Source organism: Chanodichthys erythropterus, chromosome 8 (genome assembly GCF_024489055.1).
Source record: "Chanodichthys erythropterus isolate Z2021 chromosome 8, ASM2448905v1, whole genome shotgun sequence".
NCBI lineage: Eukaryota > Metazoa > Chordata > Actinopteri > Cypriniformes > Xenocyprididae > Chanodichthys > Chanodichthys erythropterus.
Window position 1 is genome coordinate 30,195,590 of NC_090228.1, and position 24,372 is coordinate 30,219,961.

A 24,372-nucleotide genomic window follows, 5' to 3' on the forward strand; every position below is an offset into this window, starting at 1 on the left:
ATGAAGGTGACTCACTGGAACAGAATGGGATATTTCACATACTGGAATGGACTCTAAAATTTTACACACTGGAACGGACTCTGAGATTTCACATACTGGAAAGGACCTGGAGATTTCAGTCTCTGGCGAGGCGGCCATCTTGGGTGAAGACTCAGGCATCGTGGCCAAGGACGAGACTCTGAATGATGGTCAGGGGCTGGTTGCATGACCAGTGTAAGGTGGGGCTGGACGATGGTGATGGTATCTTCCTCCACTCTGCCAATGGTGAACAAGGACCCATCTATCCATAGCATGAATTTTATGTATTTCTCCAGCGTCCAGCATGGGTCTGTGTCAAAACACAGAAGGAGACAACAGTGTAAGATAGTGATAATTACAGGTAGTATTTATTTAGCAGGTTTACTTAAGTGGCAGGTTAGGAGAACAGGTAAACCAATGAGTAGTCGCAGAGAGGATTGCAAGATGGTCACAATTCATTTTGGATACTTGCAGGAAACTGAGATGGGAGCGGATATTCGGAGGAACCAGACAGATGACTGATGATGGAAGACTGATGATGGAAGACTGAAGACGGCTTGATGATCACAGGTAGGCTGCACAATTGAAAATCGGTCTCGGGGAATAACCTTTCACAGGTAAGGCTGAACATTTGTTTCTGGTTGTATTTGGTCATTATATAATTGATAGTAGCTGGCCACCGGAGTCAAAATAGCTAGCGATGTCACTAGTTAACTGTGAAAGTTGAGACGTGAGTTTACATGATTTCTAATATAGTTTTAGCTTATGCTATTTTATAAACTAAAGTTTTAATATGCATCTCTATTTTATTAAAACCGACTTTTATGACAAGTACTCGTTACGGCTAGGTGACTGATATTTTGTTAATCTTGATCTAACCCTTACTGTAACTTTAGTTAGCTAGCTTTTCACACATTTAAGGTTTCACAAAGACAACGAGTTGAGGAGACAGTGGGAAGTAGCTAGAAGGGAAGTTTCCCGACTCATCTACATTATTTAAAAGTTTGTCATTAAATGGTGATTTGTTTATATATTTATTTATTTTTCAGCCCATTGCAACCAGGTCTACACAAGCCTCAAGGAAAGCTGAGGAGAGCCTGTCAGTGCGCTGTTCTCACCATTTCCAAGAGACTGATGGAAAATATATAGCCTTTTGTTGTTGTTATTATTATATCAATACTATATTATTATTGTACTAGTCACTGTTTAATTTACTATTTTTATTATTGTCTATATTATTCTGCAATTGATATTACATTGTATTTGCGATTATTATTATTATACCACTATTAATATCAATCTATTATAGTTATGATGTTATTATTGTCTATATTCTGTAAATGATATATATTCTATTGCTATTATTATAGTATTATTATACTATATGCTATTATCAAAATATTATTATGATATTGTTTGTTTGTACTGTTTGTTTATTAACAATATTATATACTTTATTATTGACTATATTATTATATACTACATAAACTTTTTCTTATAGTGTATAACAAACTATTTACTATTCTCAATTTTTTTATTTGCATTGCACTGTAGTTGTACCATATCATATGTATTACCATAAAGGATCTATCAGTTATTTGTTGTTGTATGTTTTTGGAGTATCTTTCTGTATCATTTTAGTGCTATAAAAATACAGAAAGCAGCCTGTGTGATTTGTGATTCGTTTAATTTTATCAATGGTGGTCAATTCTAAGCTCAAGAAAAGCTAAAATTGCGTTAAAGACAGAAAATCCCTTTATTACAATAAGATAACTTTATTTAATGTGAAAATTAAATGATATCTCGGTATGGGCGTTTTCACAATTCTTATGCAAGAATAAAGCAGTCAAATACATGACAAGCCTGAGCTTTGACTATTTCGTAATTGAAATAAATATTTTATATGTCTAACTATAGAGATCTTAAGAAACTAGAACTTTTTGTACACCACGTACTTTATAAACCACTGAAATTGGTTGATAAATGTAAACATTATTTTTGTTTTTGTCCAGAAAAACCGCAGCTCGTCCATTTACTTGTGTTTGTTAACAGCGCAGTCTTGTCCAGCACAATATGGCGGACTCATTGACGTATCGCAGCAACAGTCCAAAGCGGCCAATAGGGCGTCTAGTGTTTATTATATGTCTATGTTCTGTTGTACCAACAGCTGACATTGTTTTGTAATCTAAAGTGAGACATAAATGAGAAACACAATGATATCCTAGATATAAATAAAGTTAAGCCACAGAAGCTGACAGAATGCTCATATTATAGAAAGGTAACCTTGGTGTCTATCATTTTTTATTCAAATTGAATAAAAATATACAATACTCTTGAACCAAATATTGTTCAAATCACTCTTGAGTAATTAGGTTTCATCTTCAGGAGGGAGATACTGTATCTGTATCTGTACTGTACTGTACGATCTGATCTAAAGAGCAGTTTTAGGGAATGTGGATCCTTAGCATCAAACCTGGAGTCATCCTAACACTACATTTCTGTGATGCACCATGAGAAAAAACAGTGAGAATGGCTAAAATTGGGTGTTATACTTAAAATAAACACAAATTCTTAATTCGCCTGGAGTCGGACTACTGTCGCAGTACACAAGTAACACCTGAGGGAAAGCAGGAACATGCGGTGTGTCACCTGTTGTGTAATAACTGCAGCATGCTTTAAATGTTACTCATTCGTTTCAACACCGCTGATCTAAACCAGAAAATGTTTCTTACGTGTTAAAACATGTTTTTATTTAATGTTTCATGTCCTGACTGCAGATCCACAACATACTGTAACAGAGTGTGTTATGGGCTTTACTGAGAGCTGTAACACCATGTCCAACTCTGAGTAATCACCTGAATGTAGATAAAATGTTTGATGAAGGAAAACATGATGGTACTTTTAGAAGTGTCAGTGGTTAAGCAGACACTCCAACTTGTGTTCAAAGTTTAGAAGAATCTGTCTGTGTTCTTCAGCACCTGCCATAAGGACACATTTGCTCTCGTATCAATACTCTATCCCAGCAAGCAACAGCCATCATTCACCATCTCGGTTAACTATAGACAGATATACACCTCAAAAAATTATTTTCTTACTTAGAGTTTCTGTCTTGTTTCTAGTCTAAATATCTAAAAATTCTTAACTCAAGAAGCATTTTCTAGACAAGTAAAAAAATATTATCTCGTTTTCAGTTAAAACAAAAGTTTTTCCTTACAACAATTTCATTTCTTTGACATGTTATCTAATTGATGACTAGTCTATTCTTGGGCTATGGTTTAAATGTCTATTAAATTTTCACTGACAGACAAAATTTTGCCTTGTTTTAGCCTAGACATCAGGACTGTGTTTTGACATCTACTAGATGACTTTTAAATGCAAAATTGCTTGCTGGGATGCATCATATTGGGAGCATTTCAGTGGTTTAAAGGTCCCGTTCTTCGTGATCCCATGTTTCAAGTTTTAGTTAGTGTGTAATGTTGTTGTTAGAGTATAAATAAAATCTGTAAAATTTTAAAGCTCAAAGTTCAATGCCAAGCGAGATATTTTATTTAACAGAAGTCGCCTACATCGAACGGCCAGTTTGGACTACATCCTTCTACTTCCTTCTTTAATGACGTCACTAAAACAGTTTTTTGACTAACCTCCGCCCACAGGAATACACAAGAGTTGCGTTTGTAGAGTGTGTTTGTCGCCATGTCGTCGAAACGCTGTTATTTTCATCCCGAAGTTCAATCACCAGGTCTGATTCCGTCTCAAATTGATAGGGTAAAATTAGACATGTTTACAATAACACTGAGCGTGTGCATCTCCACGTTATGGTAAGAGGCGTGGACCTTTACGGGCAAGGAGCGCTAAGCTGCTGTCGAATCACAACACAGGAACCGCTGGCACAATCAGAACTCGTTACGTATTTCTGAAGGAGGGACTTCATAGAACAAGGAAGTCATCAGCACGTTTTTATGGCAGTGGAAACAGCGGTATACAGATAAGTAAATTATGTGAAAAATACTGTGTTTTTTTACACGCGAAACATGAACACATGTTATATTGCACACTATAAACACAATCAAAGCTTCAAAAAAAAACACGAAAAACGGGACCTTTAAATATAAATGCATTGATATCAAGAGAAGTGAAAACTTTAAAAAGCTCCTGGAAAGGCAGTTAGAAAAGCTTAAAGAGTGAAACTGATATTGTACGTGAGATTTACAGATTTACACCGTAAGGTTGAGCCCCCGACTTTTTATCATTAGTTTTCTCTTCATCTGTCAGTTCTGACCGTTTCATCATGTAGAATAGAGACTCAAAGATAAAAATGGAAACTTCTTTCTACACGACATATTGTAAATGTTGATCATGATTTGCCTGAAGCTTTTAATCTGCTTTCGGTACTGGAGGTCAATAAACTCTATAAATCTGAACACAATCTTCAATCTTCTTTATAGCTAACAGGTGTGATTTTTCATGAGATATTTTGTACTGTTAACACCCTTTGGCATAACCACATGTCATGCTGCTCAGCAGGTCTGAATTCTTTCTATTGTCTTTTATTTCATCAGTATACAGCAAGAGAATGACAAAATCTTCGAAACACCCACTGTACAGGTTTTTTTCCCACTGAGATTTTGAAATGTCTCTGCACGAATGATCTTCCTCTTACTGTTAGAGATGCTCACACATTAGCCAGTTTCAGGAAGTTGATCTGTTTAACCTGCGGTAACATACCTTTCAAATGACACCAAAACCACACAGACATAAACTCCAGATGGTTCAAGAACAACACACAGTTTACTTTGGCTGTGCATTTTTTACTAATTTTTTAATCATTACTAAAAATAATAATGTCATCCAGATAGGCAGCCGCATACGCAGCATGGGGCCGTAAGATCTTGTCCATGAGTCGCCGAAAGATAGCCGGTGCCCCGAATGGAAGGGTCACGAATTGGTGTAATCCAAACGGCGTCGTGAAAGCGGTCTTTTCTTTGGATAATGGAGACAAGGGGATCTGCCAATACCCTTTCGTTAAGTCCAGTGTCGAATAAAAGTGAGCTGTACCAAGCCGGTCAAGCAATTCGTCCACCCGCGGCATTGGATACGCGTCGAATTTCGACACTGCATTCACCTTGCGATAATCCACACAGAACCGCACTGAGCCGTCCGTTTTGGGAACCAAAACTATCGGGCTCGCCCAGTTACTGCTGGATTCCTCTATTACCCCCATTTCAAGCATTGCCTCTAATTCTGCCTGAACCACTTTTTTTTTTGTGTTCAGGTAACCTATACGGCCGGCTGCGAATCACCACGCCCGGCTCTGTCTCGATGTGGTGCTGAATGAGGTCAGTACGGCCCGGAAGGGGAGAGAACACGTCGGCAAACTCAGCCTGTAATTTGGAAACATCAGTGAGCTGTGAGGGCGAAAGGTGATCTCCCCCCGGGGCCAGAGCGAGGGATTGTTTTTTTACATTCGCCTCTGGCCTGAGATCATCCTCTCCGCTAATCACCGTCGCCAGCATCACTGACTCCGCCTCACTCCACTTTTTCAGGAGGTTGAGGTGATAAATTTCACGTGCCCCTCTCCTATCGGACCATATTACTTTATAATCGAGATCACCAACTCGCCTTGTGACCTCAAATGGTCCTTGCCACTTCGACAGTAATTTTGAGCTTGACGTGGGGAGTAATACGAGCACTTTCTCTCCCGGTGCAAATTTACGCAGATTCGTTCCCCTGTCATACAACCGGCACTGTCTGTCCTGGGCTTGTAACAAATTCTCCATAGATAGCCGCCCCAAAGTGTGGAGTTTTGTTCTCAAGTCCAGCACATACTGAATTGAATTTTTCGATTGAGAAGGTCCGTCCTCCCAAGACTCTCTTAGGACATCCAACACCCCGCGGGGGTGGCGCCCAAAGAGAAGCTCAAAGGGGGAAAACCCTGTGGAGGCTTGCGGGACCTCTCGCACAGCAAACAACAGGGGTTCCAACCATTTATCCCAATTTTTGGCGTCTAATTTATCATGGATTTAAGCGTGTGATTAAAACGTTCGACCAACCTGTCCGTTTGTGGGTGAAAGACGCTGGTTTGAAGCGATTTAATGCCCAACAATTTGTACAGTTCGCGTAGCGTACGTGACATAAACGGTGTACCTTGGTCAGTGAAGATTTCTTTCGGAATCCCCACTCGGGAGGGGACAAAAGCATAGGTTGGAGGTGGCAGTTAATCCGCACCTCCGGCACCCGATAATTTTGGGGACGTATTGGCCCGCATTTAATAAATTATTGGGACATTTATGTTCGGGTGCCTCTTGGAGTAGATGCTCGCGGGGAAAGGAAGTGCTGGAGGATTTGAGGACAATATTGAATGTCTAAACGTGTGAATGCCTATATCAAGATATTCTCACATCAACTACATAAAGCTCTTGCTGCTGCTGCAGAAACACAATCATTAATCGCGTTGCTGCTCCTGCCTGAAAACTTGTGTGTTGTTGCTCATTTAAGAAGTAAAAGTCAGACCGCTCAATAAGGCACAATAAAGGAGTAAAATAGCGTTCACTCATCTTACATGTTGAATTTCAGAGCTTTTAAAGCATTTTAAACCATTTTCTCAGCTCAAAACTCACTTTCAGACACCAGCGAGAGTAATCTGATCACAGTATGAGGCAGACATATATTATATTATATTATATTATATTATATTATATTACATTACATTATATTATATTATAAGCATAAAGTAATGGAAGTAATGGAAGGATAAAAGTAAACAAACCAACAAACAAGCCCTGTGAAGCTGTGTTTTACAGCGATTTTACAACAGATAAAATATATAAATATTAAATATGGATGCAGGAGTCTGAAATCTGAAATGAGCAAACAAACAGACATTTCTGTTATGTTGATTTGGCAATCTAGCTGGTTTTTCCAGTCAGTTTCAGGGTGGATTTTAGGCGGTGCTGAAGGACTAATGAAGATTAAAGCACGATCACTTCACATTCAAACACATTAAGCCTCATTAGTGACTGGAAACTGGTACGTATCCCTCTTTCAGTTCCTGAGTTAATGGTCTTCTATATTGTTACATTTAATGGAAATTGCTTGCAGGTTAATAAGTGATAAGATGAAACTTTATGAATCAAATGTGTTGATTATGATTTCCAGTGATAATGCATTTATGTGCTTTTCTTCTGCTGAGCTTGGCTTTGGCTCTTGGTCACGCATTACCTTTGGTAAGTTAGATGGTGGACAGTCTCTGTACATGTTGTCTTTATCCCTGATCAGACACTAATTGTTTCTCATGGGGTCTGTGATTTTATTGCCGTCTGAATCCAGAATATCAGTGTTTTTCCTCACACACCTGTGTTAAAATCCCTGACCGAATTACCTGCTGTTTTCTGACAAACACAAGATCATGTGGTAATTTAACTGCCGTCTGAATCCATCTGAGTTTACAAGAAGAAGTCAATACAAAATTCACTGTATGATGGAAATGCTGGAAAGTATTTACAAGAAACGAAATCCTCCACCTCAGCGAGAGGAGCTGTTGAGAACAAACAGAAGAAAGAGAAGAAAGCATGTAAACACTTGAGATGGGCCGTTATTGTGGCAGAAATATGTCCAATGTATTTTTTTAAAATTTACATTAAAATATAATGTTACGTCCCAGTCTAGGAGTGGAGCAGTAACATAAAAGAACGTCACGTATGGAAAGATTTGTGTTTATTGTAGGAGCTTAGCAGTTTTTTTGTTTTCCATCCACTATTGGGTTCAGGAATGGGCATAAACCAAAACAACAAACAAAACAGAAACTAACTATTTTTAATAATCTACCTTACCTAACAAAGAAAAAAAAAAAAATACATCACACTTCCCTGTCTCCCTATCTGCTCAAAACCAGGAGAAAATTCTAAACAAAAATAGATGCCCACTCCCAACAAATGTGGCCTAACTCTATTTACAGATTACCTTTTAATCCCGACACATTTTAACCAAATAAAGATAAACTCCTACTGAGTGGTGACATTTACAGATTACCTTAATACCGACATAAGAAAATAACCAAGAAAGATATGGTGGGAAAAACAGTGGGTCAACCTCACAAGGCATACAACAAGCTGGAGCACAAAAGATCACTCCACAACAGGCCGGAGGAATGCTGACAACAACGCGGTCTCCCGGCAGAACACACATACAGAGCCGCAACTCCTTTTCATTGCGCAGAAGCGCACTTTTAAACGATGCGATAACCAGCGAGGAGCCAATCCACTTTCCCAGACAATTAGAAGCCGGAACCTGGAGCAGAGATGAGAAAGAAACTGGAAAAAAAACAAAAAACAAAACAAAAAAAACCCACTAATCACAGTAGAATATTACTGTAACGAGGTTAGTAGATATGGGAAGAAGGAGGCGGGAACCGGCGAACATTCAACAAAACTTTAATATAAAATAAACAAACAAAACGAAAGTAATGCCGGCAGACCCTCGCGGACGTCTGCCGGCCACACAAACATAACAAAACATAAAATAAAGTCCAGGCCTGGCCCTCTCTCGTCCTTCACTGATGTCGCTCCTCCTTTTATGCCTCCGGAGCTCCTCCGTGAGAGACTCGAGGCCGGCACGCCTCGCAGGTGACGCTCATTATCACTCGCGTCACCGGCCTCGCGCCGTTCCCTCACGGCTCTCGCCCGCCCTGCTCGTCACATACCCCCAACGCCCCTCGCAGGCCGGGGGGTACCTCCGAGACTGCGCTTTACTCCCCCCCGAGGCCTGTCTCGGCGGCCGCAGCACCTGGGGGTAAGGACAGACGAGACGAGAGAAAGGAGACGGAAGCAAGGGGAGCGACAGGACGAGAGAGGGGAGAGAGGAAAAAGAAAAAAAAAAAAAATGCTGGGTCCGGCTCCCAGACACACTGCCGCTCGGTCCTCAGCCTGCCAAGAGGCTCTTCTTCGCGGTGCCATGCGGTGGCACTGGACGCTCGGTGGACGGCCCGATCCTCGACCGCCTCCTGGCGGCCGGCGATGGCTCCTCCGACTGAGGGCAGCCGGCAGCGAGTCCCCCGTCCCCTGCTCCTCCCCTTCATGGCGGACGGCAGCAGGCTCCGGCCCACGGCAGACGGCGGCGACTCCTCCGCTCCCTCCAGGTCCAGGACGGCAGCCACCCCACCTCGTCCCAGGAGCACGGCATCCGGGTCTCCGTCCCACCTTTCACAAGGCTCCAGCACCACCGCCTCGGGCAGCCTTTCGCGGTCTTCACTTCCGCGCTGCCCGAACTCCGCAGCACCGCGATCCCCCTCAGCAGCGAGGGCTCTCCGACAGCATGTCCCTCCTTCCTCCCGGGTTTCGGCACCAATGTAACGAGGTTAGTAGATATGGGAAGAAGGAGGCGGGAACCGGCGAACATTCAACAAAACTTTAATATAAAATAAACAAACAAAACGAAAGTAATGCCGGCAGACCCTCGCGGACGTCTGCCGGCCACACAAACATAACAAAACATAAAATAAAGTCCAGGCCTGGCCCTCTCTCGTCCTTCACTGATGTCGCTCCTCCTTTTATGCCTCCGGAGCTCCTCCGTGAGAGACTCGAGGCCGGCACGCCTCGCAGGTGACGCTCATTATCACTCGCGTCACCGGCCTCGCGCCGTTCCCTCACGGCTCTCGCCCGCCCTGCTCGTCACAATTACATACGTCCGAGGACGTAACAATAAACCAAACAGCTTTAAGTTTACCTCATGTAAATAAGAGTCTGCATTGACTTATTTCCGATAATCTCCAGTTTTTAAATTAAAACATTTTGAGGTAAAAATCCAAGAAACATAATTTCAACTATAGCGTGTCTTGCTTCCTATTAAACGGGGAATTTAAATAATTATATAATAGGATATTATTTTCCCATTATTAAATTAAATATGAAATTAGTCGTATTATTCCAAGTGTGGCGGGGCGGTGCAATTTTAAGACACAAGCCCAAGTTTTTGTTCACTAGTAAGAAAATCAGACTACGCCACCCTGAGGATTAACCCCAGGGAAAATACTCAAACCACTCAAAAATTGAGTAATAAAGCACAGAGGTTCGGTTCCCTCATAAAGTTAGGCAAGAGACATGAGGAAAGTGTAAAAATACAAATGTTTAATACAAGAATAGTTTAAAAATACTGAACACTGAATCACAAAAAAGACACTTGAAACCCCACTTCAAACAAAAGAACACAAATTACAAAAAGAAACAGATAAAACAAACCAACTTGAGGTAGTAATTATGTATGTATATGTAAAACAAAAACTGAATAATACCAGCAGGGCTGAGGCTCCCAATGGCAGGAATCAAGGTAGAGTTTGGTGCACAAGAGCACACTTCTAAACACACTATCAAAGACTCAAAGTGAACACCGCACATGATGAAGGAGATCAAGCCACCCGTGGGACCCCAGCTCCTGCAAAAATCAAAAAGAAAGCAAATAACTATAAAAATGAACTGGGCAGAAATGGCAGTATGAACATCACAAATGAAGCAACTCCTCACGTAAATGGGTATCAAGGACAGACACAGGGTCGGCGCTACCTATAGGCAGAGCAGGCAGTTGCCTAGGGCCTCGGGCATGGAGGAGGGGCCTCCTGCCTCCACTACCGTAACATCCCCCAAGAAAAATACTAGGCTCTTTTTCCATTGGATATAAATGAATTCACAGTGACTCCCACCTGTAATGAAACCAACTATTGTCACATTTGAATGACATTGCGTCGGGAGCAGACTACCAATACTGAAGTAAAAGCAAAGTTCGTATTCAAAGTCAAAGAGCTAGAGTATGCTGTAACAGCACTACAGTACTTTTGTTAATGTTTCAAAAACAGTATCTCAACGTCTGTATCTTTTGAGTTCTGCTGTTTACATTATTGTTCTACCGCAATACTTACTTTCAGTTTTCAAAACATAAATATTGTTATATTTATTGAAAAATCAGCATATATAGTAGTTGATTTGTGTAGCCTACACTCTTCTGTGGTTAAACATTTAAAATCCACGGAACCTTTCCATAACACAAAAGGTTCTTTACTGTGGGAAAATAAAAAGTTCAGTTACATTGTTTTAGAATGTTCTTCACCCTAATAATAAAAAAATAATAATAATTGGTTCCACACTCTAAAAATGCTGGGTTGAAACTGGACAAACCCAGCAGATGGGGTTAATTGTTTGCCCAACGTGCTGGCAGTTGTTGTTTTAACCCAACTGACTATATGGCTGTCTTAAAATGAACCAAAAATAGGCCTGAAATAAAAAATCAGACTAATTATTAGAGGCAACAATAATAATCAAAAGGTGAAAATGTATTAATAAGCAACTTAAATGTTTATTGTTTCATTATTATGAATTAAACTTGTTAATAAATGTTCTTTTATTAAACACATTAATAAATGTTCATTTCTGCATACTTTGGGTTCATTTTAAGCAAGCAATACAGTCATTTTTAAACAATGTTTTTTTTTTTTTTTCAAAAAAAGAAAAAGACAGAGGCCAGTTTAAGAGCTGATCAGGCCTCCCCAACAAACATTCATTTGTTCCTGAGTTTAATCACTGAGGTGTCATGAAAGTTTATTTTTACAGTCGTCCACATGAGAAACAGTTACTGTCTCAATAGAGCTGTTGTTAAAGTGATGCACAGATGATGATTTTTTAGGCTAAATCTGTTTTTCTTCATGTCTTTGTTCATTTCTCATGTTCTCAGGAGCCAACGGGTAAGTACAGCACAGTCACTTTAATCTGTTGTAAATTTATTGTAATATGTTTCCAGTGTTTTCATCTGCTCATTACTGCCTGATGATGAGATCACTCATTTATCATCGTACTTTCATACGGTTTCACTAAAGTTACATGTTGAACTCGAGCTCATTCCCTCTCTGTGTCTTTTGTTGACTTCATCATTTTCTCAAAGCCATTGGGGAGAAATGGAAGAGCATTCCAGCTATAAACAAAGGTAAAACTATTATATTATCCCAATCACTCAAATACATTTACGTAAGCATTAAGATAACTTTATTTGTTTTTTGTTTATACATTATTCTTCAAGCATATTTACTGTGAACTGAACTCACTATTAGGTTTATCAGGTTTAAATCTCACAGAAGGAGACATCGTGAAGGTAAGTCTGAATATATGAATGCAGGTAAGTCTATATATACTGTATATATAAGATCAGGAGACTTTCATGATCTGCTTTAAAGTCTAGGGAAGTGAAAGAGATTCAGTACTGGGATATTCCCGTCCCCTACGAGCTGAGTCAAAATATCAGTAAGATTTCAGATCTCTCTCTTTCTCTTCAGTTTAAATATTGAGTGTATCTTTTCTATTGTTTTCCACTGAGTTTTGTTTGTGTTTACAGGTCTGAACCGTAGAGGAGTCATTTTGAGAGCCTTCGAGCAGTTCAGACTGAAATCATGTATTGACTTTAAGCTCAGCGAAGCAGAAGAGATTTACATCTCTGTGGAGAGTCGTGAAGGGTTAGTGATATATTCTTCTGATGTGGTCTACATGCCATACTGAATCTGTAGAGTAACATATTTGAGTTATTATTCACCAGTCAAAAGTTTGGACACTTTTCCTTAAACACAGATTATATCTGGAAATGAAATGTTGATCAAATAAAATGCACAGTTTTTATTATTTCTATCATGCATGCTGCTCTCCAGGGACGTGCACAGACATTTTGGGGGGCAGGGGCTCAAGTGGAAAAAAAGGGCACTTCTCATAATTATTCATTTAAAAAAATAATAAAATGTTAAATATATTAAGACAACTCTGACTTCCTTACCAATTTATTTTAAATCACTCAAACTCACGCAATTGTTTTATACTCCACAGATTTCTACAGAATAATCAGTTCACACTGAGAACATGGTTGTAGTAGACTTAAGTTCGTAGTGGGGGAAGGAAGAGGTCAGGGACGACGAAGAGGTCAACTGCTGACTGAGTCTTTATTGAATGTCAACAGAAGGACTGTGCAACGCACAACAACGAAAATAAACAATCCACAAGGGCTTCTCTCCAAGTTCGGTTTACACCATTCACAAGGGCTTCACTCCACGAACCTCGACTCGACTCAGTCAACAGTTCCCTTCTCTCTCACACGCTCCTGCTTCTCACGCCGTTTTATCCTGTCTCCGCGTCAATCACTGGAATGAGAAACAGGTGTTCTTGATTTGTATCCAACCCACTCACTTACCAAGCGTCTCCCGCTATTCTCTCCGGTTGCAGACCTCGCTGAACCACGCCCCCCTTGTCACAATGGTCTTCTTTAGTATTCACTAGGTTTTAAGAGTTTGGTCTATTTTTGCTTTAATGTTTTATTTTACTCTAATGGAAAGAAAAATTAACCCTAACCCTTCACATTTAGATAATGATTGTTTTAAGCCTTCTACCATCCGTCTGTTTGCATCTGTAGATTTCTTCTAAATTAACCAAAACAAGCTAATCTGCATATTTAAACACATCAACAGAGTTTTTTCCCTGAAATGTTATAAATACATTATATATTATAACAAATGTCTGCAGAGGGCGCCAAAAGCCTGCTGATTTTTGTTGTTACACAGCACAGCACGACCATCATAATTAAAAATATATTATTAGTTAAATAATAATATTCAGTCACTTTTTTTTTTTTTTTTGATAGAAATGCAACAGTCACTGTGATTTCTTCAACAAGAATATGGTTCAAAAAGCAGCACATTAAAATAATTGAAATTACATTAGTATCCTATCAAATTAGGCAGATGCGTTGCTGGTGGTCAAACTATTAACGCAGCGTTAAACTTATAAATAATCTCACCCTTAAATAGTTTCACAATAGATTCACAAATTTCACATGTTTGTGAACATGCATTGACTACCTGAAAGAAATGCACAGGATGGATCCATCTAAGGCTTTTTTCTTTTTCGTTTCTCATCGCCAGACAGCAGTTGTATTTTCCCGGGCATAGTTGTCACAAGTTTTCAGCCAGCAGCAAAAACTTGACAGAACTCAACAAAGCCTACCTCATATATAGTATTTATTTATTTATTTATTTTTTAATTAGTATTCAATAAATATATTTTTTGAAAGGGAAGCTGTGCATAAACAGGAATATATATGCAATTATAAAAAAAAAAAAAAAAAAAAAAAAAACACCCCGAAAAAAGGGCACTTTCTCGAGGAATCAAAAGAGCATGGGCTCAAGCCCCCTTTTATGTCTGTGTGCATGTGCCTGCTGGTCAAACGGGTGCCATTTGGGTCCGCAACGTTTGATCAGATGCATAAGGCACAAAAAATGTCCCAAAGTCTGTTTCCAAAGCTTAAGGTCATTAATTCAAGTGTTCTTTTTAACATGATATATGATAACATGCTTTTTTCTGAAGATTAGCATACTATTTTTAATTTTCATTATTATATAGCCAATTTCACATGTCCGTGTTAACCAACATGACATTTGCATCTAAAATATCACCAAATAAGTCATATATTTTTTTCAAACATATACTATTTTCAGGATTATATGTGTGTCCCTGTTTACACAAGATATACTTATTCACAATAAACCTTTTTTTTTTTTGTAAATATTTTATGATTTGTGCGTGTCCCTCAGTTTGATTTACCACCCCGTCGCACTAACTTGTTTTATCTATAAATAATGCACTGTTCCTTTAAATGACATCACAAAGCCTAAGTGACATCATTTGAGCCTTATAGCCACCAAGAACAAAAGAAAGCAACTATGTACATTTATTTTACATTGTTTATTTGTTGCTTTTTCATGTTAGGCAGGGCCCATCAAGCTTAACCTTACCACCCCGTCACGCAAAATAGATAGGGAAAACTGTTTTTTATTCATTTTTTCATATAATTAATACAAAGAAAATAAAATTTCAAATTGAATGCATGTATGCTAGGTGAGAAACTTGATCACATGGGAGATTTGCAGACATTTTGTGATGAAATTTAAATTTCATCCCAAAATGTCCCTCGATAAAAATCACATTCTTGGGGGTAGAACTTTTTCTTTTTGGCAAGGTTCCCTTGGTAAAATGTGCATTCCAAGGGCTAAATAGCATGTTTTTTGGGCTCGCTTCAACCCGTGGACAGGAAAAACAACCCGCGGCAACAGTGTAAAAGTAGCCTAGCCCAATTTTGCAGGAAAAATGCAGACTTGGCAACACTGTTTCGTTCAGTAATTCACTCATTCATTCACTCACTATATCACTCACTCACTTTTTACTCAATTTGAAGGTCTCCCCTCCCCCAGTTTTTAAAGTTTAAAACCAGCAGATCATATAGAGAAACACTTTGTCCATACCACCCCGTCACATTTACCACCCTGTCACAGGGTCATTTTGTTAAAAGTTTATGGAAAGAAAATGAAATAGTACATAAATTAATGTTGAATGATGTTCTTGTTGTGTGGACTGATCAGATAAATTTAACTTTATTTGTATTTTTTCAGTGAATTAATTATTTCAGTACAAACAATGAGGCCACTGAAAGGTCAGATTCATATTTCAAGTTTAAAAATCTAAGAAAAAAAAAAGAAAAAAAAAAATTACAGACTTTCTATTGATGGTTTCCAAAAAAGGGACATTTTACTATTAGGAAAACATTCGATTTTAAAAATCTATCTCTTGTTTTACTACTCCAATGACATACATATTGTCCGTGATGGGGTGGTACAAGAATGGCTGTCTTGCCTGAATAAAAAGGATAATATTAAAAAAGATTTTGTGCCTGAGGTGGAAAAATGTGTTTTTTGGAGGATTAACATATCTTTCAAGTTGTATGTTTGTTTAAAAAAAAGTTTGCTCTTAATGAAAATTTTGAAAAGTGCAAAGTGGAAATGGCACCATTTCGTAGAATGACTATGGTATCTCTGACTGATCTCACAGGTGTTGGTCGTTTATCGGACGCTCATCGTCTCCTGGAGCACAGACTCTTTCCATCGGAGAAGAATGTGGAAGAAAAGGCATTGTTGAGCACCAGTTTCTCCATGCACTGGGATTCTCCCATGAGCACACGAGATATGACAGAGATGATTATGTGACAATCAACTATCAGAACATCATCAAAGGTTGACACATCATTTCATTATTCATTTATATTGTATTAATCTGCTGTACAAACTGAGTGTCAATGTCACTAAAGAGCGCTTACAGGAAATGTGAACAATCACATTAATAACTGCAAGAGTGTTTCTTTTCAGGGTTTGAGGGTTATTTCAGTAAATCCAGTGAGATCGTGTCCGTCACCCCGTATGATTATTACTCTGTCATGCATTTTGATAAAAACGCCTTCAGCAACGGTAGTGGATCCACGATCACCACCAAGAGTCCAGAGTTTCAGGAAGTGATCGGACAACTGATGGAAATGAGTGAATCTGATGTGACTGAGCTCAACAAACTCTATAAGTGCAGTGAGTATTTGACAGCTTTCATTTGTGGCCTTTAATGTTTTGTTTCTCTTTCATTTGAGGATTCAGTGTGAGACTGAAATGAACCTGCGCTTGTTGAACATCTCACCTGAACCGATCTCTGATGGCAGGGAGATCAAGGATCATCGTGATGAATGGAAACTGTAGTTTGTTTGTCTTCATTTCAGATTCCTCCGTCTCTTTCCTCGACCACTGTAGTTTTGATGATGAATCTCTGTGTCAGATGAGAGTCTGTTCTGCTGCTGATGAAGGCTGGAAGAGACTGAAGTCAGTGAGTGGCGTCGATGTGACTGACCACACCTACTTGAGCAGAAAGCAGAACGGTGAGATCTTCTCTTCCGTCCACAGTCCCAGTCTCTGTCCCACCCAGTTCCTCAAACCTCACAGCTGTTTTCATGCCTGCAGGGTCGTCTTCTTTCATGCACTTCAGCACTGAGGGCAGAAACCAGGGGGACGCAGCCCAACTGGAGAGCAAGACGCTGACCCCGACAAGAGACTGCAGAGTCCAGTGCCTGCAGTTCTACTACTATCACAGCGGAAACGAGTCTGACCAGCTCAACATCTGGATCCGAGAGTACCAGAACGAGCCCGACAGCAGAGGATCTCTCAGACTGATGGATCAGATCACAGGTCTGTCTCTTCATATCGTCACACAGGCCTGTATTTCAGTCTTACTGACCGCTTCGTCTCTTGCAGAAACCCCTGGGAACTACTGGAAGCTGCATCATGTGCCACTGAACGCAAATACATCTTTCCAAGTTGTGTTTGAAGGCCGTAAAGGAGCTGGAAACTCCCGTGGAGGATTCTCACTGGATGATATCAATGTTTCAGAGACCCAGTGTCCTTCTCACACATGGCAGATAAGAGGCTTTGAGAAGAAACTGAACAGTGGGTCAGGCTCTTGGTTCAGTCCACTGTATTACTCCAGTGATGGTTATCGCTTTGTGGCTGGGTTAATTTTATCAGGAAATCAACTTGCAATGTTTGTTCATTTGGTATCTGGTGCATATGATCATCAGCTGCAGTGGCCTTGTCCATGGAGACAAATAACCGTCCAGATCCTCGACCAGAATCCACAAATACAGAAGCGCATGTCCTTCGAGCAAAGCATCACCACTGACCCTAATGTGACTTTCTTTGGTTAGATCTTTAATGAAATCTGATTATTTTCTGTCATATTTCATGTGTTTATATGCAACATTTTACTTGATGAGAATCAAAGTTATTATCTGGAGCTTTTAAGGTTCTTTTAACAGTCATGTTTTGTTCTCACAGATGGCAGATATTTCTGGGACAATCCTCGAATCACTGGATCTCAAACCAACATCGGTGATGAGTCTGTATTTGTGGATGGATTTAGATTTTCCGCTCTTATGCTCCTGACAACAGATGATCTCACTCGACGAGAGTTCATCAAGGGTGGTGACATCATACTTCTCCTCGACTTTCAAGGTATGATTTGTGAAGGAACCTCAGAGAACGAGTTTAGTTGCTGTATCAAGATCAAACTGGGCGTTATGAGAATGATTATGGGCAGGAATGAGATTTCCATTGTGTCTCTCTTCTCTAAATGTTGTGTGCCGATCCAGATATCTCAGGTCTGCTTCAGAAGGACTCTCTATCCTGCCCTAAAGTGACTGTGAAGAACTTCAACACTTCTACTGACTCAAGTGTCCTTCAGGAACCATGTGCTGCGAGGTGAACATCCTCTAAACCTCTGATGAACACAAACACATCAGAAACATTAAAAATAAACACTTTATTGAGAAATAATGTAGGAGAACATGCTGTACTGAGTGAATATAGTCACATCTGTAACGCTGCTGTTTGAAACTGATAATCGTAACAGAGAGCAGATGAAGCACCACGTTCATAATTCACTTATTAATCTGACTCGGATATAATTAATCTGACTCCCTAGCAACCAAACAGAGTACCCTAGCAACCGTTCAGTAAGACCTATTGTAACAATGTTCATAATAAGGAAGGAAGAGGACAGGGTCGACTTGACTACTGACTGCTTTTTATTCAGCAAAACATAAACAAAAGGTGTGCAAACAGGCACAATACGGTTGTTACAGTTCCCTCGTCTCCAAGACTCCATTTCCCATGATCCTCCTGTCATCACCAGCCTGTCATTTCTCCTTAGTCGATTCCCTGAATGTGATTCTCCTATTAAATGGTTCTAAGTTTGAAGTAGATAAAGCTCCTGAGAACCAGAGTCCTTGTCCAGCCCCATCAGCAGCTTATCGGGCATCACCAGCTCACCTCACCCCAAAACCCTGCACATACCGCTTCAACGGTCCTGCCCACTCCTGGCCGTCAGCCGCCGCCGCCGCTGAGCAACCCGCTCCAGCCGCCGCCGAGCCCTCAGCTCCAGCCGCCGCCGCCGAGCAATCCGCTCCAGCCGCCGCCGAGGCCTCAGCTCCAGCCGCCGCCGCCGAGCAATCCGCTCCAGCCGAGCCCTCAGCTCCAGCCGCCGCCGCCGAGCAAACTTCGCCAGTCTCCACAGAGCCGACCCCAGTGCCTGTGGGGATTCTGATCGAATTTGAGGGGATGGACTGGACCCCTTTTCCAGCCCCCTTCGAGCCAGCCACTCTAGTCTCAGCCGCCGAGCCAGCCGCTCCCGTCTCAGCCGCCGAGCCAGCCGTTCCAGTCTCAGCCGCCGAGCCCTCCGCTCCAGTCTCAGCCGCCGAGCCCTCCGCTCCAGTCTCAGCCGCCGAGCCCGCTCCATGCTCCTCCACCCACATTTCCATGATGTCTCTGGGACTCCTTGTTGCTATCCTAAACCTCCCCAAGTATTTTTTGGGGGGGGGGCCAAGTACCCGTGGGTGGGGGACATGTGGGGAATACACATGGGGGTGGGCTCCGAACACTGCCGTGGCTGCCCACGTCTGCTGTCCCGTCGTGGCTGCCCACTGCACCTGACCCGCCGTGGCTGCCCAAGTCTGCTATCCCGCCGTGGCTGCCCGCTGCACCTGACCCGCCGTGGCTGCCCACTGCTCCTGACCCGCCGTGGCTGCCCGCTGCACCTGACCCACCGTGGCTGCCCGCTGCACCTGACCTGCCATGGCTGCCCACTGCACCTGACCCGCCATGGCTGCCCGCTGCACCTGACCCACCATGGCTGCCCGCTGCACCTGACCCACCATGGCTCATTGACCCGCCCTGGAGACCTCCACTCCTACCCATGCCTCTCCCTGCACCGGCATGAGGTCTCCAGGGCACCCACCCCCCCTCCCCGGTGTTACATCTACGGCGCGAGGTCGCGCCTACCGGGAGGGGGAGGTACTGTTACAGTTCCCTCGTCTCCAAGACTCCATTTCCCATGATCATCCTGTTTCTACACCTGCACTCACTTCCCTCGTCAGCTCCTCATCATCACCCATCACCATCACCTGGACTTCCTCGTTTGCACTCCCTATATATATGGACTCACTCCCTTCACTCCTTGTCTGTTCTAAATGTTATAAATGTTATATTGTAGTGTTTGGTTGTGTGTTATGCTCCTGCTTTCATTAAATACCCATTAATTGTGGATGTCCGTATACGACTCGTCTATTGCAACCAGCACCCGTAACAACGGTCAAATGTGAAAACATAAAAATCACTCCAACAGGCAGCTTCAGTCACTCAGGAGTCCAGCAGTCAGTAGTCCTTCTCTCTCTCGCTCGCTCCTGTTTCTCCTGGCGTTAAATACTCTCTCCACGGCAATTACTGAAACAAGAGACAGGTGTTTGTTATTTGCGCTCAATCCACTCACTCACTGTGCGTCTCCTGTCACTCTCTCCCGCTGCAGACTTCGCTGAACCACACCCCCCTTGCCACACCTATCTCTGCATCAGAACATCGTAGAGACATGCTAGCAGTGAATAGCTACATGCTAATAGTGATTAACTAAATGCTGAATCAGGCTAAAACATGCTAAGAACTCTATTAAACTCCATAGTAACTATCTCTGACAATTACCAACTGCCAGGCAACACCATAGCAACCAACCAGAACACCTTAGCAACCACCCAGAACACCCTAGCAATCGCCTAGCAACATCATAGCAACCACCCAGAACACTTCTTATCTTCTAAGCTCTCATTCTTTAAAGGCAAAAGTCTTTCTTAGAACTGAAAGGAAAATGTAGGATTTAACCTGAACGTTTACATGAAGAGTTTCACATAAAGTTACAATCACTTTAGATTTCAACATTATCAGTGACAACAGGAAAGATTCTCAAAGCCTTTAATGAAAGTAAAGATATATAATGATATACAGACATTAGAATGAAACTGGAAGCGTTTGCATGTGATCATAAAAACCTAAGAGTATTTTTGTTTGTTTCTCAGAGCATCTTCCACAGCTCAGCCGATCTCAACTACTACAGTTACACCAGCAGGACCCACTGAACGGTGAGAATACAACATTAGATTAAATTGATTCATCAAGTGCCGTCCCAACATGACACAGCATTGCTTTATGACCAGAAATAACCGTAAATAGGGCTGGTAAACAGGATTTGAGTCATTCAAACAGCGACTCATTTGTTTGTGACGTGATTTTAAATGCAGTTATGTTAGTATTTATCTGTTGCATTAATGATGTTCATCTTCTCCTCTTGTAGTGAGTGTGTGGACATAGTCTGCAGTTCCAGCTCCAGGACTGCCTCCTCTCTGATCATCTTGCTGCTTTGCTTTCTTCTGCTGGAGATTTAATCATGACAAATCACTATTATCACTGCTCTACATCTGACTACACAAGATTTCAATGGATCTTCAGCCATTAAGAGTGTGTTGATAATTAATGGAGATGATTACATATAATCTACAATCAATGTTAATCTCATCTTTAATCATAATAGTTACCAATATATAATCATTTATAAACATAATATATGATTCACACATCATATTGATCCGTACAATCATGTTACTGTTTGTGGCGACCAGGGCGGGCGAGAGCCGTGAGGGAACGGCGCGAGGCCGGTGGCGCGAGTGATAATGAGCGTCACCTGGGAGGCGCACCGGCCTTGAGTCCCTCACGGAGGAGCTCCGGGAGCATAAAAGGAGGAGCGACTACCGTGGAGGACGAGAGAGGACCAGGCCTGGACTTTATTTTATGGTTTATTATGTTTGTGTGGCCGGCAGACGTCCGCGAGGGTCTGCCGGCATTACTTTCGTTTTGTTATTTGTTTATTTTATATTAAAGTTTGGTTCAACGTTCACCGGTTCCCGCCTCCTTCTTCCCACATCTACTAACATTGTTACACTGTTATCTTTATTGCCTACAATTTATTGCCTGTACAATATAGCCTATACCAGTCCATCAGACCTCTTTATCCTACTTCCCAGGAAATCTACAGAATACCAATCAGGTGATGTGCTCCAGGAGAGCCTTTAGTGTGAGCTGTTAAACTAAACTCTGCTGGTCGTGTCCCTGCAGGAACTAAATTGTATAGCCTTGCTTTATACACCTTTTTCCACCAGTTACTTTAAAAAAATAATAATTAGTTATAGTAGTTACTTCTCACAAATAGTAGCTGAGTTAGTAACTAAGTTACTTAATTCTCAATTACCAGAGAAAGTAACTATTGGGTTACTTTTTACTTTTCTTTTTTCAAATATGTCAAATAACTTGGATGCCCTAATATTAAATATGTTAAATGAATGAAATGGACACTAAATAGAATAAAATATTTTTTATAAAACATTGTACCTAATCTACACTATTTTAATGTTGCTGTGGGGCAACGTGAGAGACAACTATCAAATTCAATATATTATTGTAAATATTATCATTACTACGGAAAAATAAAACACAATATGGTTTAGAAGTTTTAATATTTATTGCACAGGCTACAACTGGCCAACAAATAAGTCTAAAAATAAATTATGCTTGATCCTTCTTGACTTATGATCCGCTCTTATTCACGACATGAAATTTATCTGTACTGTAGGCTACTGTTGTTAGACATTAAAGAAAACGTATTTCACATTTATGTTTAAATAGGCCTATTATAATGTTATTTTTTATTTTCATCTATTTGATAATAAAGACTATAAATGGACATTATAGGCACTAAATAAAGATATTTTATACCTAAATACTAAATCCTGGACATTAAGGCAATTGTTACGGTTGCTGGTATACAACGCATACAAAGAGGAGATAGAATGAATATAAGTCTTTACTTGAGGAGAAACAGGAATCCAATGGAACATACACCAACATAATACAAACGATACCGGACAACACAAGACTAGAAACACAGGGTATATATACAAGGGACTAACAAAGGAACTAAACTAGGTGACAGGATAATAAACAAGGCACAGGTGAATCAAATGAACTAATTAACAGAACAGGGAAACTAGGTCACAAGGGCAGACAGAGACATGACATGTAACATTTCGCCCCCTCCCGGATAGGCGCGTCCTCGCGGCGTAAGAGTCCAGAGGAGGGAGGGAGGGGGTTCTGGAGGAGGGCGGAGAAAACACAAACAACCAACAGAAAAGAGTCCATGAAAAACAGCAATGACAGTCCAAGGGGGAGTGGAGGGTGGGAGGAGCCAGGAGCAGGAGGAGCCAGATGTTACCCCAGAAGCCAGCCAGGACGAGGCCCCAGGGTAGAGACGCAGGTGGGAGGAGCCATGGTGGAGTCGGCTTGGGGGCAGACGACACCCTGGGGACGACCAACGGAGATGCAGCTGGAGACCCAGGTGTAACTGAAGAGCCGACGAGCCCACGCGCAGCCGATGGTCCTGGAGACCGAGGAGGAGCCATGGCGACGAGCGTCCGAGGAGGAGGCGGACATCCAAAGGGCAGAGGCTGAGCCGGTGGGACCGAGGATGTAGGCGGAGCTGGAGGGAAGGAGGAGCCAGACGGAGCCGTAGGTGCAGGCAGGTGGACGACTGACCAAGGCGGAGCCGGAAAGACGAGGGAGCCCGGAGAAGCCGTATGGCCGATGGTGTCCGGTGGAGCCGAGGGAGGGAGGAGCCAGGGTGACGCCGAAGTGTCGACGGGCCGAGGTGGAGCAGGGGGCGTGGAGGCTGGAAGTGGAGGCAGGGGATCCTCTTGAGTGGATGTAGTGGAGGACCTGAAGATGCTCGACATCCCCACCTGGCATGTGGGAGATGTCGAGCAGCTGAAGGGCAGAGGTGATGGTGGGGCTGAGGAACTGGCTGTGAGACTGGGTGACGGGAGAGGGAGGCTGGGTGGGCAGACAGGGAACTCAGGAGACGGAGATCTGGAGAACACTGGAGATTGGTCCTCTGGAGGCTCAGGAGAATCATTAAAAACAGGAGAATCAGGGGAATGGGAAGTCACCTCTCCGAAAAAATCAATTAAATCAACTGTAAAAATATCTTTCAGTTCCTCAGCATATTTGCCAGTGTCAGTCATAGTTTCCATTGTGGTGGTGTTGTGGGCGGAGCTTTCCTCCCAGCCCTCGAGCTCCACAAGCACTCCCACGACGTCAGATGATGTTACCGGCTCACGCACCTGGTCAGAACCTTGCTGTGAGGTTGGCTCCGGGGCGATGGTACGGTCCGATCCTTTCCTCGGTCCTGGCTCATCCATCGCGGTGGGCTGGCCTCCTCGGTCTGCGGTGGGCTCGTGAAACATCTCCGTTGTGACGTTCGTCGATGTTGACTGACTGGCTTCTGGCAGTGGAGTGGGGCTGGCGGCGAAGTCATCCTCCGCGGGGCAGATGGTAAACGGAGAGTTGTTGTTTACCAGCACCCACTCCACGAGTGCGGCGAAGTCCTTCTGAGGACCGCTCCCTGGGAGGCGTGCCCGGGACCGCTCACTAAGGCTGGAGATGTAGAACACGCAGAGTGAGCGGTCAGGATAGTGAGTGAGGCACGCCAACTCCAAAAAATCCAAGGTGTGGGATTCCAGGGAGCGGTCCCTCTGCTTCAGGCACAA

General features: G+C 42.0%; 1 protein-coding gene across 1 annotated transcript; it reads left to right on the forward strand.

The window, feature by feature from the left end:
* The first annotated feature begins 46 nt into the window (after nucleotides 1-46).
* LOC137025131 (meprin A subunit beta-like) lies at nucleotides 47-21,546 on the forward strand. The gene is made up of 14 exons (XM_067393162.1): nucleotides 47-188; nucleotides 11,734-11,743; nucleotides 12,235-12,296; nucleotides 12,388-12,505; nucleotides 13,041-13,193; nucleotides 15,915-16,096; nucleotides 16,229-16,438; nucleotides 16,624-16,779; nucleotides 16,862-17,086; nucleotides 17,153-17,596; nucleotides 17,732-17,908; nucleotides 18,046-18,154; nucleotides 20,797-20,859; nucleotides 21,072-21,546. Exons 1-14 carry the CDS (start codon nucleotides 47-49, stop codon nucleotides 21,160-21,162), a joined length of 2,142 nt encoding a protein of 713 aa, XP_067249263.1. The 3' UTR covers nucleotides 21,163-21,546.
* Nucleotides 21,547-24,372: the final 2,826 nt, after the last annotated feature.